At 37.9% G+C, this 26,762-nt stretch overlaps 1 protein-coding gene across 4 annotated transcripts; it reads left to right on the top strand.

Annotated features, from left to right (window-relative positions):
- Positions 1–150: 150 nt before the first annotated feature.
- Positions 151–26,762, top strand: LYPLAL1 (lysophospholipase like 1). Of its 4 annotated transcripts, none has more exons than XM_083829446.1 (5): positions 151–205; positions 4,185–4,284; positions 14,137–14,306; positions 24,964–25,079; positions 25,682–26,762. In XM_083829446.1, exons 2-5 carry the CDS (start codon positions 4,238–4,240, stop codon positions 25,919–25,921), a joined length of 573 nt encoding a protein of 190 aa, XP_083685572.1. In that variant the 5' UTR covers positions 151–205; positions 4,185–4,237; the 3' UTR covers positions 25,922–26,762. The 4 variants fall into 4 exon arrangements, with proteins under 4 accessions (XP_083685572.1, XP_083685573.1, XP_083685574.1 ...); XM_083829447.1 differs by lacking the exon at positions 151–205 and adding an exon at positions 222–548; XM_083829448.1 differs by lacking the exon at positions 151–205 and adding an exon at positions 222–553.

Genomic DNA, 26,762 nt, shown 5'->3' with positions numbered 1-26,762 from the left:
GGAGCCATCAAAGGGCCCTTTGCCACCTGCCTCTCCTCAGTTCATTTGCCAATGGGGCCTTTATTCTCACAAATGTGCACCTGGTGAGACTGAAGCCTAATCGCATTTCCAACCACCTAAGCTACATAAAAGGGACGTCCTCCACTCCTCTCCCTTTGCTGTTTGATCCCTGGTTTGCCCACCATATGGTATTTCTAAATATAGGGTCTGTACAGATATAGTGTCTTCTATAAATAGATGGCAGTGATAGAATATGGAATTGAATGGAGTGAGAACTTCAGAGCCAGGCCTAACTCAGAGAGCATGGCAAGATTTTTACTTGGCCTAGTAAAAAAAGGGCAGATTTATAGGTACCTATAGAAACCTAATTTTAAACCTAAGACAATGCTGCTTGAAAGGCTGAAGAAGTACAGACGAAGATGAAAAAAATCAGTGAGAACAACCCAGTAACGCTGCAGTTTTTCTCTATGGCCTGGACAAGAACAAGTAACAAGCTGCTTCCCCTGGAGTGACAGTGCCTGGAGCTGGGGGCTCTGGGCACAGCTGCGGTGAGGCAAACCCCTAATATTTATTTATTTTTATTTTCTCAACGTAAAGCCCCCAGCCTTTCAGGCCCGGCTGCAGCGACCGAGTAGCGTGAGAGCTATCGCTACACAACCCGACTGTGCCAGAGGGGCGAGGAAAGTTCCCCTGTCGGCCGGCCGGGCGCTACGAGGCGCCGGCAGGGGCAGGCAGCAGCTGCTGGGCAGGGCCAGGGCCAGCCCGGGGCCGCCTCTGGGCCGGGCCGAGGGAGGGAGAAGGAGGCGGAGAGCTCCGGGCATGGCGGCGCCCGGCGTGCTGCAGCGGAGCGTGGTGCTCCCCGCGGGCCGGCACAGCGCCTCCCTCATCTTCCTGCACGGCTCAGGTGGCTGCCTCCCTCCTTCCCTCTCCCCTCCCACCTTCCCTCTGCGGCGGGGCAGGGGCTCGGCGGGCGGGCCTGGTCACGGCGGGGCCGAAGGGCGAGGAAGAACCGTTCCGGGCGCTCGTGTCCCCGCGGCTGTGGCCTCGCCTTCCCCGCAGGGAGCCAGCACGCCGGGCCGGCCCGCAGAGGTGGCGTGCCCCCTGCTCTGCTGCGCCTGGTCATTCGGCCTCCTGCGAAGGATGGGGGCTCGGGCTGATGGCAGAGTATCGCTAGGTTCTTCTAAGGTTGATGGCAGAGTATCACTAGTTTCTTTTAATGTGTGTTTCTGCTGTGCACAGTGCCTCGTCAGCAGGTTGCCGGCCAGTGCCTTCTGGCCCCTGCCTCAGCCACATCGGTGAGCAGCCTGCGGGCAGGACCCACAGGGTTAACCGAAGGGTTAACAGAACCGTTAAATAGAGCAAAAAGTCTACGTAACAGAAAAAGTGGTCATAGGTCACAGATTAGTAGATACAAGGCCTTGGAAATTTGTTCTGTTGGCCTTTGTGCACGTGTCAAAGTGCTTAATTCCTTCCGTCTATCTCTAACCTTTGCTTTTTGCTAGTAATTATATCTAGTTTAACGAAGATGTAGGTGCTTATTAATTTTATTTCTATAATACAGATTATTTACGTTTTTCTCAAATCTTGTATGTTAAAAAATGAAAGTGAAAGGCTTGGTAAGATGTGTTCAGCCCTCTTGTTAACACTAATGCTTTTATGCTTGAGGAAATAATTTCCTCTCATGTTGGAAGAGTAAGGAAAGATTATGGTTAGAGGCTGATGCCACATGTGGCTAAAGTACTCTACAATTTTTCATTTTTGATATGATTTCAGTCATAGTATTTGCGAGGGAGAAGTACAAGGATGCTTTTTTTTTGGTTTGGTTTAGCAATTCCGCAGAATAGAATTTAAAACAGAGGTGGCCACAGTGCCGCTGCTGTGGGCTGGCGTATGAAGCAGGAATTGGTGCTTTCTGTACAGTACTGGTGATGGAAAGTGGCAGTCAGATGGCATGAATCCATAATGCTTTCTGCAGACAAAATGTAACAAGTGGAGAATGGAAATGCAAAATGGTAGAGAAAGACACTAGAAAATTCCCAGTGCTGTACGTCTAATTTTAAATAAAGGATCCATCCGTTTCATAGCATGGCAAGGAAAGCAAATAAATCAATCTTCTACTGTACTAGATGTACAGTAACTTTATAGACTTCAGTGTATAACTTTGCATGTTGTAACATGCACTTACGTATAAGTTTACAACTTTACTTGACAAAATTTACAGAGACAAAATTTGAAAATTCAAGCTATATTTTGAAGGAAAGTAATTCATGTTTTACTTCAGAGGGGAGAAAAAGATAGTGTTACCATTCGTTTATTTCAGGTTTGCAACAGATCTGACTGTGTTAATTGCCTGTTACCAGTAAAGGTCGAAGGAACATAGTGTTGAAATCTACGAACAACTTGAAAGACAAGTTCTTTGGAAGTCTGTTGCTGTCTCCCTCTCCTCAAAATCATGTTATTACTGAATCAAAATGCTTTACCTCTGCATACAAGTGCTTGCAGATTGCAAAGCCCTTGGACTATGGGGACTCTTGGCACACACAATGCCGTAATCAATTTTTCTATTACTAACTGAACTTTGTTAACTTTTCGTTGACAAACTAGCTCAAGAACTGTAGATGCTTGTGCTGAAGTTGGCGAAGCTTAAGAAATGCGAGTAAATAATAAAAGATGTGTTCTGCATCATTAAGGAGTTTACAAAGACCTAAGTCCTAATCCTGCAACTGTTTGCATAGTTGCTTAGGTTTACTTTCATGAGGGTTGGTCCTGTGCAAGTGCTTGAAATGTGTAGATTTTCTTTGTAGTTGGAGGGGAAAAAAGAGTGTAAAAAAATTTTATTGATGCCTTCTTAAGAGAAACATTTGGGTTTCAACAGTGTCTTCTGAGAGGTTGTATTGGGACTTCAGACCTTACAACTCGTGTGAGGAAAGTGCTTGTGTTCAGGAGCATCCAGTTAGAGATTTAAATTTGATTTTTACAGTTTAAAATAGCATAGAGTAAGATCTGTGTTGGTTTGCAGACCCTATTGTTTAATTGCCACTTGGAATATTTAGGTCAAACAGAGTTTCGTAGGCTGTTTGTGCTCAACCGAAAAAAAATGCTGGGCTTAGATCCTTCTTGCTTTCCTTTTTTTTATTTCTGAAAATGTATTGTAAATGTAAATAAGTCTCTAAATTTTCTGTGAATGGTAAAGCAAGAGAAAACCTTCACTGGGGAATTTTAATCACTTTAGGAATAAATTGGTATATTCATGTGTCATTGTTTGGAATAAACCATGCAAGGTGGCAGTAAGCCTGGATTAGGACAATACTTTTTCTTGTGCCGTGGGTGTGTTATTGAATACAGTGAGTTTTAAAGTCAACCTGACCAATCTGAGATAAAGTAATGGAGCAGACTAACTCTGATGTATATTTGTTCACAAGGAACACGTGCAGCATTTGAGTTCTTGTATATCTGTTCATTGCCCTTCAGTCAATAGGGGTTTTGTCTATATGCTGAGTTGATAAGACCAGGAAAAAAGCACGCTGAGAATCAGATCTCAACTAGTCTTCAAATGGAACTGTTGGATTAATGTTTTTGAGCAGCCTGCAAGATATTTTAATTCAAACTCCCAACTATTCATAAAAGTGTTCAAGATATGAATGTCTGATACTTTGCTTAAAGCTTATGTATAATACTAGCATAATTAAATGTGAAGGTCTTCCTTATTGCTTGACTAAATTTTGAAGTGGGTTAATATAAAATGCTGTAGTAAAAAATGATCCATTTTTTCTAAGGGAAGCAGCAGGTTTTCTAACTCACTTCTTAAAATGTTCACTGGTATGTTTTGTTTGTTTCTGTTACCAGCAAATAAGGTAAGTTGCAAGTAAGACATAAAGCCTTGTGGCCTGATTAGGAGGTACACTGGACTGGTATACACTGGATGTAGTAAAGTATTTATTAAGCTTAAGCTGTTGAGACTCCTAAAGAGTCTGTTTCTGGGAATCTTTGAGTCCATCTTCATTGTGAAAGCAATAGAGGTTATTAAAGAATATATATATATAAATATACAATGTCAAATATATTTACACTACATTTCTAAATTAGATCTGATTTTTAAATCACAAAGTTAATCCTTCAAATTGTTATAGTTTTTCTTCTAAATGCACAGGATAATTCTTATTGTATGCTTCATTGTGATACAGGTGATACTGGCCAAGGAGCAAGAACATGGATAAAACAAATTTTGAATCAAGACATGGCTTTCCAGCATATAAAAGTAATTTATCCAACAGCTCCTCCCAGGTATTGCACAGTATATTTTAACAGTATGATTAAATTACTGTAGTCCAGTACTGTAAAATATGCTTTTAAATATTGGTACAGATTGTGGTAATATTTCCTTCTTTCTTAGTCTATGCTTTTTGACAAAAATCAGCGCTCAACAGTGCATTGCTGTCCTGCATCGGTAATGCTGAATGGTTAAGACTTCACATAAGTCACAGTTTCTAATTCACTTTCAAATGTTGTCCTCGTAGCCTCTTTCCACATCCTTGGTGCATGTAGAAGATACTCCAGTGTGTGTTGTAATGGTATTACAGAGCTGTATTCTGGGTCACTGTCCTACCTATTTTAACTTCCGTAAATTAACCACTAAAATACTTTTTTGTATTTAATGCCAAGCTTCAGTCCTTATTGGTGGTTGATCTTTGTGACAAGTACGATATGAAAGATCTTCAGCTACTGGAGGAAGGACTGGGAATTTAAAATTACACGTTTCCTTTACTTTGCGTCAGACGCAACTTTTTAAAAGAGAATTGTGTTCAATGGTCGCTGTAGGTAAAATCTTGTTAGGTGACATTTGTCATAGTGGTATACTAGAAATAGAGATAAAAATATATACTCCTGTCAATTTGGAAGCTAAGGAGGTTAACCAGAAAAGGCCAGAATTTGGGTACCTACCTTCATATTTAGCAACCTAAAGACTTGCCTTTATATTTCAAGGGTGTTTAATTTTTCTTAGTATCAGTCCATTTTTTAAGGTGTCTTTGGGCCAAGGTTATGTCTCCTTTAAAGATAACAGGACTTAAGTTTCAATCTGAATTTGTTCTGAAGTGTGGTTGGATGCTGAAAGGGAAGGGAAATTGTGACATTCTACATGGACTTTCAAGGTACAGAGGTTTGAAAGAAAAAAAAATCTTGGAGGGTATAAACAAGTATAATAGTAGATTTTGTCTGGCACTCACTAATATGTTAAAAGCCTTTCCTTGACCATGTATTTTTGTGATCTACTTAGGCAGGAAAAGCCATTGAGAGACTGTGTGAATATACTCGCTGTAACAAAAATCAAGCCCATGAGAAGTTTTTGAACCAGTGTATCTGGGGTTAGTAGGTAGTAGATATGACTGTCTGTAAATAATGTGATCATTAGCTCATTGACAGGCTAAAGTGATGGCTAGAGTTTTCAGTATTGTATCAAACATGCTGATGGGCTCCGCTTCTTCCCAATCAACAGCAAGTACAGGAGAAATGCTGAGGCTTTGCTTCCTTATGAAATTCTTTCTTCACATGCTATGTGTAGCCAAAGCATCTCAGACCGTGTCTGTTAGGCCAGTGCTTCACTTTTCCATCCCACTGCAATTTTGAGGTCCAGTATTTTTCTGTTTTTTGGATAACCACGTATATAAAGTATGTATTAATAACCAGTAAGATCAGAGTCAAATGAATGGCATTTGGGGGAATTTGTTTTTATCATAAGGCTTTGGTTTTATTTAATTTGGTAAAGGGATGGGAAGAAATATATGGTTGTAATTGCAAGATCTGAGTAATAGTTAACTTTCTTTTTTTAATCTGAGGCCATTCTTACTCATTTCTAGAGCAGATTGAAGTTGTTTAGGATTTGATTCAGAAGTGTTTCATAGCAAAACTGTGAGCAGTTTTGTATTCAAAGAAAAAAGTACACACACAGTTTGGCAATATGAAGTATGCTTAGGAATATTGATGTAGAACCCTCTGTTGCTGATAAGCACTGTTATCTGACATAGTGAAATAAAACAGAAATCCTTAATATGATAATGTTTGCCACTGTTCACAGCAATGAAGTGAAATTTGTGAAGGTATGGATTACTGGTGGAAACAGAAGTAACAAGCCTTTGCAGACCCTTTCAATGTTGTTTTGGTATTCAAGTTCAAAACACACTATGCTTTTTGGAATGTTAGCAATGTTTGCTCTCCTTCTGTCCACAGAAAAGAAAAACAAGGCCTAGAACATCCAAACTTGAATAGCAACCAGTAAAATAATTTTATCTGCATTAGCCACTTGAATATATGCTCTGATTTTGTGTGTATGTGTAAATATATATACACATGCACATACACAAAACATATATGTTTTGACAAGAATGCTAAATGCTTCTGGCATCACAGGAGAATTAAGTGTCCTTGATAATGATACCCACAGGTGTGCAGATAATGCTGAAGAAAGTTCTAATCCAGCCTTTGAACATGTGGAAATAGAGTGGTGCTGGTAAAAAGCTACAGGGATGAGGGGGATGGTAAACCTGCCACTGCATTGTCAATTTTAGGAGCACAGTGCAAAACTTGCCAGCAGGTTTTTACACTCATGATGAAATCAAAGAGAAGCTTGAAGTTAAGCAAGATGTGGGATTGCTTGGCTAATAGGATCTTCTGGCAAAATGCTGCTTATGTGGATGTAGTTCATAGCCTGTAAGCTCCTGTCTTTTCCAGCATAGCTTACCACATACATGTTGAACACTCTCAAAGTATCTATGCCAGTAAAAGCAGGTTTGATGATACAACTGCAGTGTTACAGGCTCTCACAGGATAAAGTGCGGGTCAGAAATACCTCTTCACAATTCTTACTGATACAATTCTGCTGATAGGTAGATCTGTAGACTTGGCCTTATATGCTCTTCAGCACATAAAAAAGAGTTCTGAAAAGCAGTGGAATTCAAATTTTTCAATGAAGCATTATATTTTTTTGTTCTTTGTGGAGGGTGGATTGATTTTGTTTCAATTTATGTAGATTTTATCTCCAGTGCTGATACATGTGTTTTTCATTTATTACTACAGCATCAGATGTTCAGGCGTGTTTTGATTCAAAAGTCAATACATTTGAAAATTATTTTGGAAAACCATCCCAGCATGTAATCTAGAAGAATTCTAAAACATGTTTTCTGCTTGATTAGCATTGATTTCAGCAAACACTGTAGAGGGTACTTTCCTTATATGGGTACAAGCACTAGAACAGTTCTGAACTACATTTTATAAAAAAATATTTTGTACTGTTCTCCGTAGGTCTCTGTAAAATGCTCTAGACCTTTTTATAAAAGCTTGCTTTTATTTGATCAATCACTTATATAATATACAGGGTCTATGTAGAGAATAAGCACTCCCCCAAACAGGTAAAATGTGTGCAGCATTTTCACGCTTTCTCCATCACTTTGGAGTGTTTTAAGTGTCTCAAACTTGCCTGTTTCCTGACTGAAAATAACAATGTAGTTAGAAACTGTGCAGCTGTTTTAATAGCAAATCACAGTAAAATAAATTCTTGCGGTTAAGAGCATGCTTGAATAATACACAGATCTGAAGACTCAGTGTGATGCAGCAAGAGTAGCAGCACCTGAAAGTGCAGTATGTTTGGAAATTAAATACCTGAAGGTGGTACATGCAGATTTTGTTCAAATGTCTTGCTTTACAAACTTGAATTTTAAGATTATTCTTCTTAGAGAGGGTTTTTACTTTCTCTGTAATATAGGCAACTGGGATACTGAAAATGAGAAGTTTTTATTTTAGTAGATTGCTCTTTCAGCTTTAGCTTTCTTTCAAGACCAGTACTAACACGCCGGTGCAATGTGCTAAAGACAACAGAATTGGTATTTCCTCTCCCTTGTAATGCTAGTGCATATCTCCTAATTAAAAAGCAGAATCTCAACTTGTAGACCTAGTATCTGATGCAATCCTTAAAGCCACGTCTACAGTCACAGTTTTAAAGGAAAGGGTTTCCTTTTTCCTTTTTTTATTTGGGTCAGGATGGTTACAGCTTTAAATACTGTTTCAGCTGCTATGCCTGTGACTTAAACATTAGGTTTCTATTGAGTTTCTAAATCAGAACTGAATACCACCCAATTTACCCTTTTTTTAATAGAAAGTGATAGTTTAAATTGGCATTGCAGGAGCTAATGTGGTAAAGTTAAAACCATTTAGGCTCCATTTGTTTTAATAAGTATACCTTACCTTCTATAATTCCCTTAAAAAATCTAGGTCAAAGATTCTTTGCGTTGTCTAGCATTCCATTCTGACAGTCCTCTTCTGCAAGTCAGAGAGTAAACTATAAATACTGCTCAGGCTATTTTGTGGATCTTTTTGACATTCACTCAACATACCTTTCTATGGCCAATATGTCTCTGCAGAGTTTGTCTATTTTTTCAATATATTCTAATTTCCGTTGTCTGTAACTATGTAGCTGCTCTGAGCTTCTCCGTATTGTATGCATTGGTCTCCATCCTTTTACCTAGGTTCGCATCTTTGCTCTGCTCACGGGTGGAAATGAGTTTCATCTCATCACAGTCCCCATTTGGCTATATTGCAAAACCACCAGACAGTTTGGCACCATTCAGCTGCATTGGCAGTCTCTCCTTGTGAGAGGCCTAGGATTGGAAAAGCAGCAGGGGTACTGCAGGTCAGACTTGAGATGGATTGGCAGAGCCGCAATGGGGAGCGTGCATGGTGCCTATCATAGTATGTTTGGCTCAAGCAAATGTTATTAATCCTTCACTTTTGTGAGCCCTAACCTCATTCATAAATTTAACACAAAGACGTCTTTTTAGAAGTGGAATTTTGAGGGACAAGTGAAAAGGGTTTTGGTTTGTATTATGGGGTAGTTCTTTCTTCTCCTCCTAAGCAGAAATTTATCATATTCTGTATAATAATGATGAAAGCATGCATGGATAAACTTCATATTTTCCTTTTATTGCTCCTCTTCCATTAGCTGAGGAAAACGTGTATATACTAAATACTATGTGGAATGCAATAAGCTCTTGTCAGAGATGCTTTAATAGTGCTTGAGGGAGACAAGGGAAAACCTACTGGCAATAATCTAGGATTATTAATCCTTTTAACTACATCACACTCTTAAACATCCTTTTGCTTTTCTTCCCTCAACCACTTTCCAATGCTGAAGAACTGGAGATAGTCTTTTACATATAGGCCCTCCATCAAGCAGTTGTGGGATTCTAAGTTGTCACCCTGTACTATTGCTTTACAGTCTTTTTAGAGTTTTAAGCATCTTGTGCTTAGCTAATGTCATACATCCATCTTCAGTGTTCTTTGCCACGAGCTTGTGAAGGGATACTGTTCTGAAAACTAAAATATCTTTCAAACCCCTTAATGGAGAACTGAATCAGATCAGAGCCTTGGTTTGCCTCTTGCAATTTTCTTTCAGTGAATTTATGAAGCAGCCACAGGTAATGTGGGAAAGGTAATTTATGGCGTACTCAACCACAATGTTATTGCTGTTTCTCTGATATGTACAAATCCACAAGTGACCACCCCTACACCTGGGGAAAAAAATCTGATACATATGCTGGGATTACCATACCACAAAGTTTCACTGGTAAGCTGTGCTGAGCCTCAGATTTAGCGTAAAGTACAATTTGGATTAGATCTTTGCATAATGCTTCTGATTTGAATAAGTGGATTCTCTGCCTTCCCCCTATCTTTTTCTAATTCATTTTTTGATTCAAGTAGACAGTGGGAATCAAAAGCAGAATTATGAACCAGGTTTTCTGTTGCAGACTGGGGAGTAAACTTGCTTTCATTGGAAAAACTGCCATCAGTTTTAACAGAGTCAAGACTTGCTTCTAGAACTTGAGTAACCTGGCAATGTGCTCTGTAGATTTTCTTGAAGGCATGTGTAGACTTCTAAAAGACAACATTACAAAGTCTTATGTGACTCTGTGCTTCCTAACTGAAAGGAGATGGATTTGGGAAGGAAGCAAAATTAAAGATTTCAGAAATTTTAACATGTCTTCCTTTATGTGAATCTTGAAGCCTAACTTCATGATAAATTCCCAATTCTGTCTGACATCTCAGGAAGTTCTGTCTGGAACTTCAAGAAAGTTGTAAGCCATCACCGGTGGTTTGGGGTTTGTATTAGTAGGGTGATCGTAGTGCTGAATGTAAAGGCAGTGATATATTTTTTCATTAGGAGGAAGAGTTGGGGGAAGAATACTTACTGTTTATCAAGGTGCTGTCTCATGTTTCTTATTCAAAGCAGCTAGTTTTCTTGCTGTTGTATCTTTTTAGGTCTTAATGTTTGACAGGGACAGTGATTTATTGGTTAACAAAACACATTTAGTTTTATTTGAATTGCTATGTTAATAACATTTTGGAGATGGAGTTTTGTATGCCTTTAGATCTGAATTTGAACCTTGTGTGGCGTTACTTGGTTCCTGTCCACTTCTGTTAAGATTACTTCAAATTATTTGACACAATTCTAAACATGGTTAGGCCTCTGTGTTTCACGTAAGTGGAAGAAGATGGAGGCATTCCTGCTTGCTTTCATTACATTTTCATCATTGGTACATAACTTACATTAGCAGAAGCTTACCTATCTTTAATTTGTGAAAACATGAATGATTTGTGTTACTTAGGAACTTTGCAGTGAAACCAACAGTGAAGATCACCTCTGTATTTGAATATATGCTTAAAAGATTAAAAGGTTGACAAATACAGAGTTTTATAGCATATGTTTTCCTTTTAAGACATTCAGATGTTAGGTATGTAGGATCTTCCTGAAACTGCATTCTCATGTTCAGTCCTTCAAGAAGTGTACTCATAAGGCAAGCATTATAGGTGCTTACTAACCCTTTAAAATGCTTACACACCCTTGAAAAAGACCTGTGAAGTAGTAAGAAAAAATGGCCTGGAGCAAGTGTTAGGAAGCATTTTAAAGATTCTTTTCCAGAGGGAACCTGCCTGCAGTTTCTAAATGCTGTTAGCCGTGTCTCCCTTCCATCATCTTATCTCAGTTAGAGAGTTAGTGCAACTTCTAGGAAGTTGTTTTAAACATCTCTTAAAATTGGGAACAGTTTGGGAAGTTGGATATATCTGGAAGAAGGACTCGTGATTTTTGTTTTCTGATATCTTGAATCCTTTGTGTGCTCCAGGGGCCTAATAAGCAAGGGAAAAACACATCCTTCAAAAAAATGAACAAAGTCTGGGGTGTGGGCAGGGCTATATATTTGTATTCAGAGTTTCCAAAGCATGTGGTTTAGGGGCACAGAGCTTTATTTTTCAATACCATTTAAAAAGAGAATAAGTGAGGCACACAAAAAAATGCATTAGGACTAGTGTTTCAAGTTTCGATTGAAATTAGGAAAGTAAAAAAAAAAATAAAAATAAAAAATCCAAACTTAAAATGACCATTTGGCCTGATACTGTCTATAACTGACATAACTGACCATGCTGTGCTTAATTGGAGACTTCACTCCAGGCTTATTTCTTTGCATTAGTGTGTTTTAGTCCAGCCTCTTGTGTCAGTGTTACATAGGGAATTTTTTTCTTTTGTGGTTTAATTGTATGAAGAAATTTTGTGCTGTATTCTTGGAGCTGTACAGATGGTTCCATGCCAAACATATTTGTTTACCGTGGTAATGTCTGAGTTGTAGTGTGCCAACTAATAAAGGGATTTATTTAAGGAACAAGGTGAATGACTAAAACAGATGTGCCAGTTGGGTGAACCATTAAAAGAATCTTACTTCTCAGCTTTATGTAAAAGTTATTTTTAATGCATTTCTGAGAAATCAAGAGTGGTTGCAAGGATGTTTTTGAGACAGCTGAAAGAGTCTTGCCTGTTTGCTTGGGGGTCTTTTCCTGTGGGATTAAGACACATTAGTCTTTGAAGAATTTGCAAAGACAGAAAGGTAAAAGTCCTGAGTTTTGACTTCTGATCAAGTGTTATAATCTCATCGTGGACTTTGTCCTGATTCTAAATTGTCTTTCAGTTATGGGGAAGTACATTTTAATATTTTTGTAGTCTATTTCCTTTATTTAAGGCAAAATATGTATCAATTATATGGAAATCATGGGTTGACCTTCTGTACTAATACTAAAACCTTACACATCTCTTCTAACATATATGTAAGTTACTCTGGTTTTACAAGAAAATAAAGCATTCTGGCTCTAGCTGCTAAGTGTTTTTACCAGGACTGATGTAAAAGTGTTTGAGAAACCTAAACCATGAATTAAGTGCTGTTTGCTGAAGTGCTTAGTCTGTTGTACATCAGATCATCCAAGTGACTTTCAGAAACTCCATGGACTCTACTGTTGGTAATTTTGGCTGGAACGGCTCCTCTTAGAAACTGATAAACTTAGGTAAATTAGAAACTTGTAATCAGAAACTTGTAATCTTGTTTCTTAGGTGTTGATGAATTCATTTGGGAAGAGTCCTAGATACAGTCTTAATGCTAGGAAAGTAAAACAGTTTTTTCATTTATCTTCAGCTTGTTGGGTGTATGAAATATTTCCACTGAATTTCCTTTACTTTAATAGTTACCTTTTTTAGTGGAGAAGTAAGGGATAATTTAAAAAGTACGTGTTAATTCTAGTGCTTAAGTAAATGTTTAGTTTCAAATTAAGCGAATGAGGGACAACTTAAGGTGTGCTCTGTACTAAAGTTGACCACATACATGTGTGCCATTTTGAGTAACAGTGGATTGTTTCAGTTTTTACGTACTTTTCACTGAGACTGTGTTCAAATAGATGAAACAGTGTAGTGTGTGTACCTGTCTGCTGTTCATTGCCTCTTTCTTTATGCTTGGTTCATCAGCTTTTGTCATGAATCTTACATATTACATGTTCATAGCACCTGGCAGAAGAAAATCTGCATTCTCATTTTAGACCTGTGTGACTGAGCAATACAAAAAGTCATCAACCTCTTGTACGCTTCTGCTAGTGGAAGCATTTGTGTGTTTGGAATAGACATTTCCATATATGAAACCTCTCTGGTATTAATAAAAGCAGAATTTGTTCCTTCATTAGGAATAATTGAAATAGTGGCTTTCTCATTTTAGGCTAGTTGTGGTTTTGTTTAATCCTAATACTGAAAAAAAGCAAGAGAGCACAGAAGTCAATGTTAGCTTTTCAGTGGGTTCTCATCCAGACAAATTTATCAAAGGCTGTCTGTTTTTAGGCAAATCTGATCTGTAATCTGATCTGAACTCATCTGAGCTTAAGTAAAAAAAAAATGTGCCAGCTGATTAAACATTGCAATTAAGGATTTTAGGGGGCTTGGTTTTGAGCTGAAGCATCGAACTCAAAGCACTGTGTTTGGTATTAAATTGTGGAACTGTTGCAAGGCAATTAGATCACCTTTCCTGGGATTTCAGAGCTCAATTAATCTTCTTTATTTAAAAACAAAGAAAAGGCTGCTTTAAATTGTACCTTTCATGGTTATCTGAGGTTTGGGCAGCAAGTTAAAGAATCTAAAATACCAATCTGACAACACAGTATTATGGAAGGAAAAAATATTGTGCCTTTAATTTGTCTGCACACCAAGCAATACCTCCATGGCATTTATTTCAGTTACTTTTGAGATAGTTGCCTCATGAAGGTGGGGATGGCTGTATTTATTTAAGAAAAAAAATTAACAGAAGGAAGAATTTTTCTGTAAATACATGGAGGTTCACCCTCCGTGTATTTACAGAAAGTAGCCCTCTCCTGTTAATTTCAACAAAAATAAGACAACTGGATCACATAAAGCTAGATCCTTCAAAATTGTCTTGTTGAGCAGTTATTTCAGTCTGTCCTGTTCCCAGGTAAATTTCAACCCAAGCTTTGTTTAGGATTAGGAACCTCTTGACAGGATTATGATTGAAAGTGTTTAGCTCAACTAATGAACCTTGACATTGAACTGACTGAAACTTGCATCTTATAGTTGCCAAATGTCGTCTTCACTCTTGAAGGATGATAGTGTTTTGAGTGCAGGAAAATATGAAGTGATTGAATTAGAGCTGAAAGAGGTTCCTTCTCTCCTTTGTTGGGCGGATAGTGAATTGTTTTTATTTATCAGTTATGTGGACCACTTTGATCTTGCGCTTTGTTAATCATTTGTTTCTTTTCCTTCCACCACTCTAGGCCATATACACCCATGAAAGGAGCGTTTTCCACTGTGTGGTTTGACAGGTATAAGATCTCTAATGACTGTCCAGAACACATTGAAAGCATTGACTCTATGTGTCGGGGACTTACAGACTTGATCAATGATGAGATTAAAAATGGCATCGCAAAGAATAGGATACTAATAGGTAAGACTGTTTTTTAGAAAGTGTTTATTTTAATCCTTCTAATTGAGATCATCTACTTTGAAATTATTCTGCTCTGAACTCACATGAGCATGTCTTGCTTCTGTTGAACAACCCCTTCAGCAGCCAGTCCTCAAGGATATTAAATAGTTATTTAAACTTGTATCAGATGGTGAATGAGGCTAACTGCAAGCAGTACCCTCAAAAATGTAACTTGAAACTGTTTTTATTGTAAATTATAATTTGTCGTCGTGATTTAAAACATAGAGTGAGCAGTGCTTTACTTGAAACAGTGAAAAATGTATACCTCTTACCTTTTGCCCTCTTCAAGGATGGAAAAGCATACTTTCCCAAAGCAGCTTGTATTTTGGAGAATGCAGAAGTAGCATATAAATAATCATGGACTTTTTCTTACTGCTCTAAACATTTTGGTTTAAGCTAATTCATGGGGAAACAAGTCTCATGTTACACCACTAAAGATTAACACTTGATAACAAATGATGTGTTAGCTGTCATATTTCATGTCTGTCTTCCTGCCCCTCTTAATTTCCACAGGTTTCCAGCAGCCTTCACAGTAGTTCTATGAAATAGGTAGTGGAGTGTTGAGGCCAAAGAAGTAGCGTGCGTGAGAGAGGGAATGAGAATTCAGGAGTCTTTGGCTCAGTATCCCATTCCTAGACCACAAACTATTTCAGGTTAGGGAAAAAACTCTTAATGTGGGAACTTTTAAATTTATGGTCAACTGAGTCATGCCATCAAGCTCCTGCATGGTGGAGCCACTACCATTCAGCCTACGTGTTTTCTTGGTCCAGCCCTATGTTGCTCTTTGAAGGCCTCTGTTTACTTTCCCTTTCTGGCTTGTTGCCCTGGCTGCTGAATGCATTGTTTTGGATGACTGTCAGCACACTCTCTTTGATCTGTCTTTCCTGTATTATACCTGATGGCTTGGAAACAGCTGAAGAAGCACAGGTGCTTTTTTGTAGGGTGAGCTGGGAGATGTTCTGTTTACAGATCCAATTTGCTACTAGGCTTTTCTCCTTTCTCTGTAGCCCTCAAAATCAGTAGTATTGAGACTGCAGAGTATGAAAGGTTTTTTTTGCAAGTTGTAAACAGAGTAAGGAAGCTGATATGCGCCAGTTGTTTCAGCATGTCTTTGGAAGTCCCTCTCTCTGCATACTTGCATGCCTCCTCTGTGAGGAAAAAAAAAGTATTGATACCTTCTTTGTTCTTAAGAACATTGGTTTCAGGCTTCTAGAGTAAGGTACTGTTTCCTTGCCTCTGTTACAGATGTTGCTTCCATACAGTTGAATCTTATTTTTATGTAACAAACAAAATAAGGCAGTCCTGAATTAGCTCCAGCCAAAGTGCAGAAAGGAATCTGTTTAAAAAAAAAAATTGTTTAGTGGAAAATGAGTTGTCACATGGCTGCACAAGATTGTGCTCTTCAGTGGGAACTTTGTACTTTCTCTGTGCTGGTTTTAATGATTAGCCATCATGGGATCCAATGGAGAATGAAGCTGAACAGATCCTGTGAGGTTTCTGTGCATAAAGGTTGGTTTAAATATCAGAGTCAGCATAATGTGACATCCTTGGTTGTTTTAGGTGGGACTATTATGTAAATAGTTTCCCAGATTCTGGCATTGTTTCTTAGAGGAAATCAATTCCTGTAAAGGCACCCAGCAGCCTTATAACATTTTTCATCAACAGAGAATGTGAGGCCACTGTTTATGAAGATGTATTCAGTCCCTCTGCACCAAATTATAAAGCCCATAATGATACATGTCTTACAGAAGGTACAAACAAAATAGCTTAGAAGGGGACTGGAGGACACGGACAAAAGTCTGTGAAGAGCAGTGGGGGTCCTTTTCAGGTAAGTCACAGAATCTGAGAACAGTTGCATAAGCAGGGAGCCACAGAGAATGAGATGGTTGTTAAATGGTTAAGGAGAACTGGGTTGTAGGACAGGCTATTTTGCAATATGTGGGAGTTTTAATGAGTGGAAAGAAAACAAAGTAAGTATGAGGAGGGTAACAAGATTGAAGGTTATGGTTTTATATGGAATAGTGGACTAGAAATTACAGGCTGAGGATGAGTGTAAGATATTGTTAGATGAGGGCGAGCTAGGTGTTGGGCAAGCAGGAAGGTGGGCAGCTGCTGACAGCTCTGAGGTGTGGGATAAGAAGGCAAGATCTGAGGGAGCACTGCGTAAAGGAGAGCGAGTGGGATGAGAGGGGAAGCAGGGGCAGGCACTTGAGCAGTGGAAAATGAGAAGCCCAGCACCTGGTGTTCTGGGGGATGATTGTCCTTCTGGAGTCATTCAAACTTTCCACCAGGCTGAAGACTATGGGTACAGTAAGATCATGTGTTCTGAGAAAAATTACAGCCTGTGCTGTTTGGGTAGCACAGTTAGCTCTGAAATCCAGAAGCAGCTGCCTGTAGAGCTGAACCCTAAACCTGAGGATGGAGTCTGGTTGTGTCATGCCCCTCATTTTCTATATCAATAAAAACATTGCAGCAACCTTGTTTTTAACAGCTGTACTGTGAATCTGCTTCTAAAGAATTAATGCACTGGAGATAAAGTAGTATTAAAACCTGCAAGTAAATTCACTGTACCAACCAGCTTATAGTGGCATGTGGCTCATCTACCCCTTCTTTTTTCCTGACAGTTTGTGTTGCTTTCCCCCTAATACAGAGGTCTTTGGATAGAAGTGGACTTCTGGTTCATTGAGGTTTTTATTCCCCTGACCTTGTAGGGGGAAGGAAGGAAAACTGTTACTGAAGTATTAATTATTCAAAAATAATATCCTCTGAATTTGATAATGGAAGTCACTTCCCTTGTCACTTCCTTTGATGTTACTCTTAGTGGTCTTCCTGGCTAAAGCACTTGCAAATAACTCTAAGTAGTTTATATTGACTTTGGAGATAAGAATATGATGAAGTTTGTCAAATTATGACACTTGGACCTTATTAAAAACGGAATGTAGTTCTATATAAATGTCTAAATTCATTACTAAATTAGTTAAGCAAATAAACACATTTTGAAATGTGGGATAATCATTTCATTTTCTACTTAAAGCTGAGTTGTTTTTTGGGGGGTGATGGGTCTTTTTGTCTATTTCTTTTCTTTTTTTACCACTTCCATTGTGATAGTGTGTAAAAATACAGAAATAGCCACTTCTCATTTGGAGCATACTGATTCTGCTCAATTCGGTCAACTATATTTCAGTGAAAGGCCGTCCTTTTGTTCTCTGTTCTTGTTTTAGTACTTCTTTCCTTCTTTTACAGGTCACTTTTTGTATAGTGTAGAAATGCTGATCCAAGCATGTTGGGCTTTGCCACCTGTAGTCACTTGTGTAAGCAGCCAGTGAAAATAAACTTTCAGCAACAGTCCTGTAGATTTGACTGTATGCCAAAAATCACATGCATGATTCCTAACCCCTTGTACTGTAACAATAACACAAGACACACAACCACTTTTGTTTATTGCTAGACTTCTTACATAGCTACTGAACCATGGTGGAAGTAACATGAAAGTTCTGTGCCTCTGTGTGTGTAAATATTAGCGTTTCCATCTGTGTGTGTGTGTGAGAATGGGATGGGGAGGAAATAACTTGGCTTTGACATCCCAGAGAAAGAGGATACTGTAAATATGGTGGGAAGATGAAAATTCAACAGTGAATCATTAAAACACTGGGCAAACTACTTCACCTACAATCTTGGTATTTTATGATTTTGGCCTCGAAAGCTTTGGGTGTCATCTCATCTTGTATCTTCTGTCTTTATTAGGGAAATGTTGTCTTTCATTTAGAGGGACTTAATACCTTGCTCTCATAGAGTAAATTTTTGGTTTCGCATTAGCATTTGTCACTACAGTTCAAATGAGATTTCTTTCTGTACCACCCATTACATGGCTTTGTGGCTTACCTACATTATGCTGATGAGGTCCTGGGCTCAATGCAGTACTGTTAGTCTATCTCACCCATAATATCAGAAAACTTAACATTAATTTTCAGTGCTTCAGAGTAAATTTGCATTGCTTATTGATGCACCTAAAAATGGGAGGCTTTGAAAGGTGGCAACATATCAATTTTGATATGCAGTGTGAATGACATTTCACATATGAATGACATAGTTTCTGTTCTGTGATCAGTTTAAAAACATGAATACTTCTTGTACTGTGAGCACAAAGAATAGGCTGTTTTCGTCCTCTTTCCATGTTACACAGTTACAGGTTGTTACAATCACCCTGCTTGCTTTTCAGTTTTAAACCTTTCCTAGTAGACCATATTTCCTACTGCTCTAGTCATTCTTCTTTGTCTCCTTTGGGCCGTTTTCAGCATATCTATACCTTCCTAGAAATACCACCATAGATCAGATGCAGAGTTTCATCCAAGGTCTTTTAAGGCTGAGATGACTGGAAATGGTTTCTTGCTTAGTTCAGTCCTTTTTTTCCTAGCACTCTGACATCTTATATGTAAGACTTGTGATGCAGTAGAATCTCCAGTTGACTTATTTTTAAGGAAAAGAAGTCAATTGGAGGTTTATGTAGTTGTGTAGATAACCTTGCAGTTTGCCCAGAAGTGGTACTTTGCACTTCTGCATATCCTTCAGGCATTTTTTCATTTCTTCAGTGCCATATAAGATTCTCATTGTCTCCAGTATTGGTTGTACATTTCTCAGCTTGATGTCATTTGCAAATATAATAGGGTGGTTCTTGACACTTTTCATTGTGACACCATCACTATCTCCCCTCTGAATGTAGTTATCCTATCCATTTTATACCTTTACTCATTTCCCCTGTTTTACAAAATATAAACATTTTAGGTGCAAGCAATGCAGCAAATAGTTGCTAGAGATTTGGTTATTTGAATCATAGGTGGTACTTCCTGCAAAGAAACAGTAAATGTTCTAGTTTTAAGGAAGGAGTTGAAAAGAGGGAGGATTAGTATTCAGGATGAGTTTGTTAGTGCATCAGATTGCATGGAAGAAGAAAAGGTATGAGATGAAAATATGGAAGGAAGTAGTGAGCAAAGCTGAGGCATAAATGACAGGAGGTGTTGCAAAGGAAGTTTTCTAAGTTTATTTTTTAATGTAAGTTTAACAATGGGGAAACTTTTGTTTAACAGAATGGCTTGTTTGATCTTATTAGATTTTCTCTTCAGTGACTGGCACTGATGTTAGACCATGTTTATACTTAAAAGGTGGTGAATATCTTTTCCTTGCTGTGCTCACACCTAACTTTTTCCTCTCTTCTTTCATTTTGACTTGCCCCCAGATGTACTCCTCTTCTGTACCTCATGCATACTAAGTTAGGACTTCTCGTCTTGGGAGCAAATTTGGTTTTGGAGTATTGTCATGCGTCTTTCTCCATCCTGCTGGTTATAGCCTGACTGCCAAAAGAAGAGGTACTCACAGCAGAGCACCATAAAACGGCATAAGGGCTATGGGGGTCTGCACTTGTAGATATTTCAGAACTCATGCTCAATATTAAAAGTGCCCATAAAAATGTCAGGTAAGTATTGCAGCAGGACTCTGTCATTCTTAGAAACAATCATGAACACACATGAGGTGTAGATAGAGCAGTAAGAGCAATACTTTGATAGAGTAATATATGTAAAAATTAATTTGAGACTCTTCACGATTCCTATTTTTTTCCGTTGCTAAAAAAAATTATCATTTTTAGGTACACGTATTGAATTTCCCTCTACCACCTGTTTCAGTTGAAAAAATGCATAATTGGATTGTAGTTTTATTGTGAAATGATGCATTAGAAACTATTGTATACTTTTTACAAGAAAGCAGTAAAACTTGTGCCACTTAAACACACATTTAAAAGCTTGTTCTGTTTTCTGGGGAGAAGGTTGCATAGCAAATTTATTCATGTTCCTAACAAGAGGAAGTGGCTGATGCAGTCAAGGGAAGTTGCCTTTGTTGTTGTAAAGACACCGAGTAACAAACAGAGTAACACTTCTAGCAGGGGTTAAACCATTCATTTCAGTTCTGCTAGTGTGTAAGGTTTGGTAAAGTTTCACAGATAGGTTAAAAGGAGAAAATTGCTGCTCTGAGGAAATTCACTTGAGACAAAGTACATGTTGAAGCACTTACACAGGAGCAGTGTTCTGGGAGTTCTGTAGAGAAGGGAATTTGATGTTCCACTGGCATTTTTTTTACTCTTCTGTTATTCATATATGAGCACTGTTAAATGTATATAATACTTCCATTCACATGCGAAAAAGGAAGGTCAGAACAGAAAGCTTCTTTGCAGATGATGTGTAGAACAAGGTTTTGCTGTTACCATTAATAGAAGGTAAATCACAGAAAGTCCCTAGGGAGAGCAGAAAGTAAACTGAAATGTAGCTTTAGGAAAAAATTCGTGATAATAAACTGATTAAAGCAACTCTAAGTTAAAATCTCAAAAAAAGAAAGGAGAAATTGAGAATGAAAAATGGTGGGAAAATGGAAAGAAAGTTAGGTAAGAGTATGTAATGTATTGTGATAAAAGAATGGGCAAAGGCAATTTCTAACTGCTGGTGTAGCCTCAGAACAGAAGTTAACTTTCTCTGCTTGCACTGTGCTGGCACAGGCTCTGTGGCATCCAACTCTTGCCACTTTGTTACCAAAGCTGTACTGACAAATTTGGAGAAATTCAGGGAAGATGAAAGACAACTATTGGAGAGAAACAAAGGAAGAAATGTTGCTTAAAATAAACACTCCAAGATGAACCCCCTACACACAAGCCTGTATCCTTATCTTATAAAAGCCTGAGGCATAGCTATTCCTCTTCCTCTCGATGCGGTGCTGTGCAATGTGCTCGAAGTGATCCTGCTTGGTGGGGGGTTACTCCTCTTCAGGGGTCCCTTCCAACCTCAACAATTCTGTGATTCTGTGCTGTAACAAAGCAGTTTCTGCCTCTGCAAAAGTAACTCATGCAAGATTTCAAGTTTTGTCTCTGCAAGCAGAAGATCTGTACCCTATGCAGGTGGCAGAATTCATGCACTAAATATGATTAATAATGAAGATTGCTTCCTGCCACTGTGATTTCTACTGTTGAAAAACAGCTGTGATTACTTTTTTTAAAAATTATGCTGGAAAGACCTGAAAAGTGACATGGTTTGGTGTTTCATAAATCCATAATCATTATTTGTAATTAAGTGACTAAGGCATCCTGGAAGGTGTTGATGATAGCTTCCTTTTCCAAATGATAGAGAAGTCAGTGAGGAGAGGTGCTATCTTGGACCTCATTATCACCAACAAGAACAGGCTGGTGGGGAATGTGAAGCTCAAGGGCAGCCTTGGCTGCAGGAACCATGAAATGATTTTACTGAATTGAGTCCATTTTGTATGCACTTATGTTTTAGCCTGTGCATAAACCTCCTTTGTAATGCAGGAAAGTTAATGCAAATGGCTAATTGCTTTCCTGAAATGGAAGGAGAAATAATACTATTAGATCACTGCTCCTGCACATTATAGATCCAATCTTTATTTTAACTCCTAAGCAATAATCACAGACCTCTTTAAAAATAGATAAGGGGTGGAAAAATGGAAAATACGCACAGTTTTTGTGTGAAACACTTGTAAATTCTGAACTTTGTGTACAGCCTTTGTTCTCTTAGCATATAGGTTTGCCTTGAAGGGTCTTGCTGCGTTTTGCCAATTCCCATTTGAAATGTAGTGTCATTTTTGATCTGAACTTATTACAGTCTGCTTAGCAATGCTGTAAGGTTTCAGTATTTATTATACTGAAACCATCAGTGTACATAAGTACATTTGTACTTTTGTGTTGCTTATGTTCTGTCACTTCATACATTATTTCATGTAGTATCTGTACTGTTTTTATCTTAATCTGAAATTTGAATTCTGTAGAAGTAACCGAATGAACATGCTTTTTTTGTGTTATGTCAAACTTACACTGTAGTGCTTCTTGTAAATGAAAGATTTTGCCTCCAACTGCAAATGCTTATCCAAATTGTTGTTTCTGAAGTATTTACAATATGGCGTCTGCTCAGAGATTGTTGTGTCAAGTGATAAAATTCAGGTTTTCCCCTAGAAAACCAAATTCAAAGAGCTATTCCTATGTATTACATTTTCTCATAGTAGTATAAGCCACATGAAAGCACCATTACCTAATATTTTTCTAAACAGAAGGTGACTGCATTGTCAAAGACTGCTGGTGAGTAATTGCAGATAGAGTTGCCAGATTGTGACTAACTGGGTACAAAATTTTAGATTAAATCATTTACAAACTAGTAATGAGTTTTCAATACAAACTTTTTCTTTATTGTATTCTGAAACACTTAAAATGGGTTTTATTTATGTATGGAGAATATTTGTAAACAAATGCAAAAGGATCTCTTACAGTGTAAGTGCCTGGGTGGGAAAGGTACAGCATTATTCAGAATGATCAAAAGGAAATGAACAAGTAAAAGACTGGATTCCACAGAAGAGGATAAAGAAAAATTCAGCTCAGGACAGGTTATTTATGTAATAACTGTGTAACTTGCTTTGTTTTTATATACTTTCTCGGAATCTGTGTTTTTCTCTCTGAATGCGGGGTCAATGGTGTAATTTTTGTGGTTACTCTGAGTCTTGTGCAATTGTTTTTTCATTTTCACTGTCAAATTCTTATACATGTGACAGAACATATCTGGTAGGAAATGATGATGCAGGTGAAAGGCTTGCAGTAGTATATTTGATCTTTTTGTGAAGACGGGTTTCTCCAAAATTTCAGGTGATGAGGGCTATGCGAGGTTTCTAAAGCGTGCTTTGCATTTGTTTATTCATGCTTGTTCCTTCTTTTCCTTAACAACCTATGTTTCTGAACTGCCATTGGGCACTTAGACACATTGCTTTTAACTTTAAACTAAAGATTGATTCAAAGAATAAACAGCAGGTCTGTCTTTATTTACCAAAGATAAATATCGGTGTTATATCGGTGTTATTAGCTCTCCAGTGCATAGCTACAGAGTGTATCACCTGGTTTGAGGATACAGCTCTCCGAATCGATTTGAGGACTGTGTTTACAAAGGAAGGCTAGACTACAGTTTTCCCAGCTGTGTATTCTACTTTCTCCCTAAGATTCAGGTTCTGTAAGTCATGAAAATTCAGTTACAGTTGTGGCAATGTTCATTTTGAAGACTACAAGGTGACAGCAGAAACAAAAATTCAATAGAAATTCTGATAACAAAATGATCAGCAATGAAAAAATACTGTTGTGTGGGAGAAAAATCGCTTTGTCTGGATTAGTCTAATGATTGTAGGAAAAATTCTTACATAAGTCAAGCTAAATCTTCCAGTCATGGTGCAGGATGGACTGTGAGCTTGAAGGGTCTCAGACCTGGTGGGACCTGGAGTTAAACATGCTGGAAGATTACCTATTAGGGACTGTCTTGCCTTTACCACACTAGTAATTGCAGAGTGCAGCATTTTCTGCCTCTGAACCTGCACCAGGGACTTGCTGTGTGATCCCAGGATCCAGTGAAGTGTCCAAGTTGCTTGGTGTCAGTGGGCTCAATTTCAGTGCTGCATAGGCACTGATTCCTTTGGCTGGGCTTTTGTCTAGCAGCCGTGTGAAACTTCTGCATAGGACAGCACTAAGTCAACCCATGGGAGTTTGCACAGTCGTTTCAAATGAGCTGTGCTCATTTTGAAGTCTCCTTTTGATCACTCCAGAAGGGTAACAAGCCAAAATGGTTGGATATTTTGTCTGCTACTTTTGTATGTATCTTTCAATCTCTAAATTCATGTCTTGTGTGTGAAAAGGTCTGTGCACAGAATTTTGCAACTGATTAACACCAGTTAACAGCCTGGCACAAACCAATTATATCACCAATACTTGTATGTTACAGCTTGCTCTGAGTTGCAGTCACAGCTGTTCTGCCAATTGTCATCTGTATTCTGAAGATGTTTTAGCAAGCCAGTCATTCTTCCTGCCAGTAATTATCTGGATATAGTCAATATAATATCCTACGTACTGTGTCCTTGTGAAGTAACGCACTGGTCTGGATTTCTTTCCTTTCCTAATGAGTAAACGTTTGTCATGTAAAAAAACATCCCTGAGGAATCCTCACATGAGGAATTGGTGCAGCTTAAGAGACCAATGGAACACAGAAGGCCGTTAATTCAGAGATCTTGTTAGAACTCGGGTGGGGTATGTTGCTAATTTTCCCTATTATCTATCCTAAGGAGTAACAATAAAAAAAGACTTCAAACTCTGTGTGATAGTCTAGTGATGTGAATGTTTATCAGTTATGTACAATAGTAAAAGATCTTTCATGCATTAATGATATTAGCCTAAGGGGAAAATAAGTTGCATTAAAAAACGGAGAATTCTGTTTAAAGATTTTGCTATGTTAACATCACAGAATATATAGCCATGGCACTCAAGTACCTGGTGGGGACCATACAGAAAACACCTTCTAAAGTAGTGTTTTGGCCGATTTTTTTCCTAGTAATGACTCTTTAGCAGTTCTTTAGCTGCCCACTCAATTCTTAATTGAATCATGTTTTGATTAAGATTGTAATAATCTTCCTGTTATTCAAAATGGTTTTCAGTTGCATTGTGTATAAAAGATAAAAGTCTGAAGATAAAAATAATCAAACTGGACACTGGGTTATAAATACATAGTAAAATCTAATCTTTGTTTCTTTTGTTGCATTGTAGGAGGCTTTTCAATGGGAGGTGGAATGGCAATGCATTTAGCATATAGGTTTCATCAAGATCTGGCAGGAGTCTTTGCGCTGTCTAGTTTTCTCAATAAAGACTCTGCTGTTTACCAGGTGAGTATGTGAAAAGCTTTTACAGAAATATCGCTTAGCTAAAAGAAAAGCATGATAATTAAAAAATAGTGTTTTTCATCTGAGGCAATAGATTAATATTCTAAACTTAAAACATTTCCTGGAAGTAGATAAGGGTATTAGGGAGACAAGGCTTTAAAATTATCCTTGATGTTGCTTTTTGCACAGACAGAACAACTACTGTGTTCAGAGTAAGTCAGTGTAGAAGACAGATTAACAAATTAAATGCTTTGCACGTTGTCATTAGGTATTACAGTCCCTGTAGATGTAAATATACTTTGAAAATTTGTGGTGAATTAAAACACTCATGGGCTCCACCTGCTGTCTTGAATTTTTTCTGTTTCTCTTATTTGGAGAGGGACATAGCCCTAAATGTAAACCTTATAATTTGTCAAGAGGTAACACATGGGAATTTGAAGTGCAGTTTTTTCCAATTATATCTCCTTGTTTGCTTTTGTAGACAGTATATGCACACTAAAAGGCAGATAAGTAAATGAAATGCTATGTGAATTGTCACCATGTAATTGTAACTACTCTTTGAAAAATTGTAGTGATGTGTCTAACAGTGTTTCTTCTCCATCTAGACTTTGAAAAGAAATGAAAGCGTCCTTCCAGAATTATTTCAGTGTCATGGAACTGCGGATGAATTAGTTCTCTACTCTTGGGGTGAAGAAACCAACAAGATGTTAAAGTCACTGGGAGTATCAACATCCCTTCATACTTTTCCAAACCTTAACCATGAGTTAAACAGAACTGAAATAGAAAAACTAAAAACCTGGATTCTAAAGAAATTGCCCATTGAAGAAGCAGAGACAAATGAATAAAAGATGCAGCTTTCATATACTTTCTGATGTTTCTGGGTTTAATATCATATATACTATAAGCACACCTTCAGGTAAACACTTACATTCCATACACTTCACTTAAGTAATGACATGATGGTGCTGACTATTAAAACTCACTTTATCATATGGGTTTCTCTTTCTGTTTTGCCCGGTTTTTGAAGACGCGTCCATGTCAGTCTATGGGACATAATGACTGATAATATTAAAAACATTCTTAAATAATAAAACAATATTCAGGAAGTAACCCTCTGCATTTCTGCAGTTCTTTTTTTGTGTTCTGAAGTGGAAAAATGTGCAGTGGTATGGTTGTCTTCACTGGCAAGACAGCGGACCAAAGGACAGTCATTAAAATAATGGACCTTTACCTGTCAAAATACAATTTGCATTAGTTAACTTAGAATGGTATGTGCTTGTGTTATATTTTTAAAAGTCACAAGTAGAAGTGTCTAGCTATACCACTGACTCTTGGTATTACCTGCTATCATTGTGGTGTTTACAGATCGAGTTCTATGTGAGCTAACTGAGGTCTGTGTGGCTTACCATGTAGTTTAAAAAAAAAAAAGCCATGATTATTGTTAAGATACTGTTTTTGAAGAAATCATTCTTTGGGCACTGTTCCTGTAGAAACTTATTTTTGCCAGTAGTTTCACTTTGGCTTTCAAGATCACATTTTTAAATTAAAAGATGAGGATACTTGACTTCTCCATGAACATTTAAAAGAGTTGTAAATAATGGTTGTGGTATAAAGAAACCTTGTATCCATTTTAATCGTGGATGATTCATCTCTGTGTCAGTTTGATAAATTAACTCAGAGTATAAA

This window comes from Anser anser (genome assembly GCF_964211835.1).
Source record: "Anser anser genome assembly, chromosome: 3".
Classification (NCBI taxonomy): domain Eukaryota; kingdom Metazoa; phylum Chordata; class Aves; order Anseriformes; family Anatidae; genus Anser; species Anser anser.
This window is presented reverse-complemented; position numbering and strand designations above follow the sequence as displayed.

What these genes read in the sequence shown, in the direction of transcription:
- LYPLAL1 (XM_083829445.1), top strand. Translation starts at nt 820, where the DNA reads ATGGCGGCGCCCGGCGTGCTGCAGCGGAGCGTGGTGCTCCCCGCGGGC. An exon ending in AAAGAATAGGATACTAATAG is followed by an intron (nt 14,307 to 24,963) that starts GTAAGACTGTTT and finishes GTTGCATTGTAG; the next exon opens with GAGGCTTTTCAATGGGAGGT. An exon ending in AAGACTCTGCTGTTTACCAG is followed by an intron (nt 25,080 to 25,681) that starts GTGAGTATGTGA and finishes TTCTCCATCTAG; the next exon opens with ACTTTGAAAAGAAATGAAAG.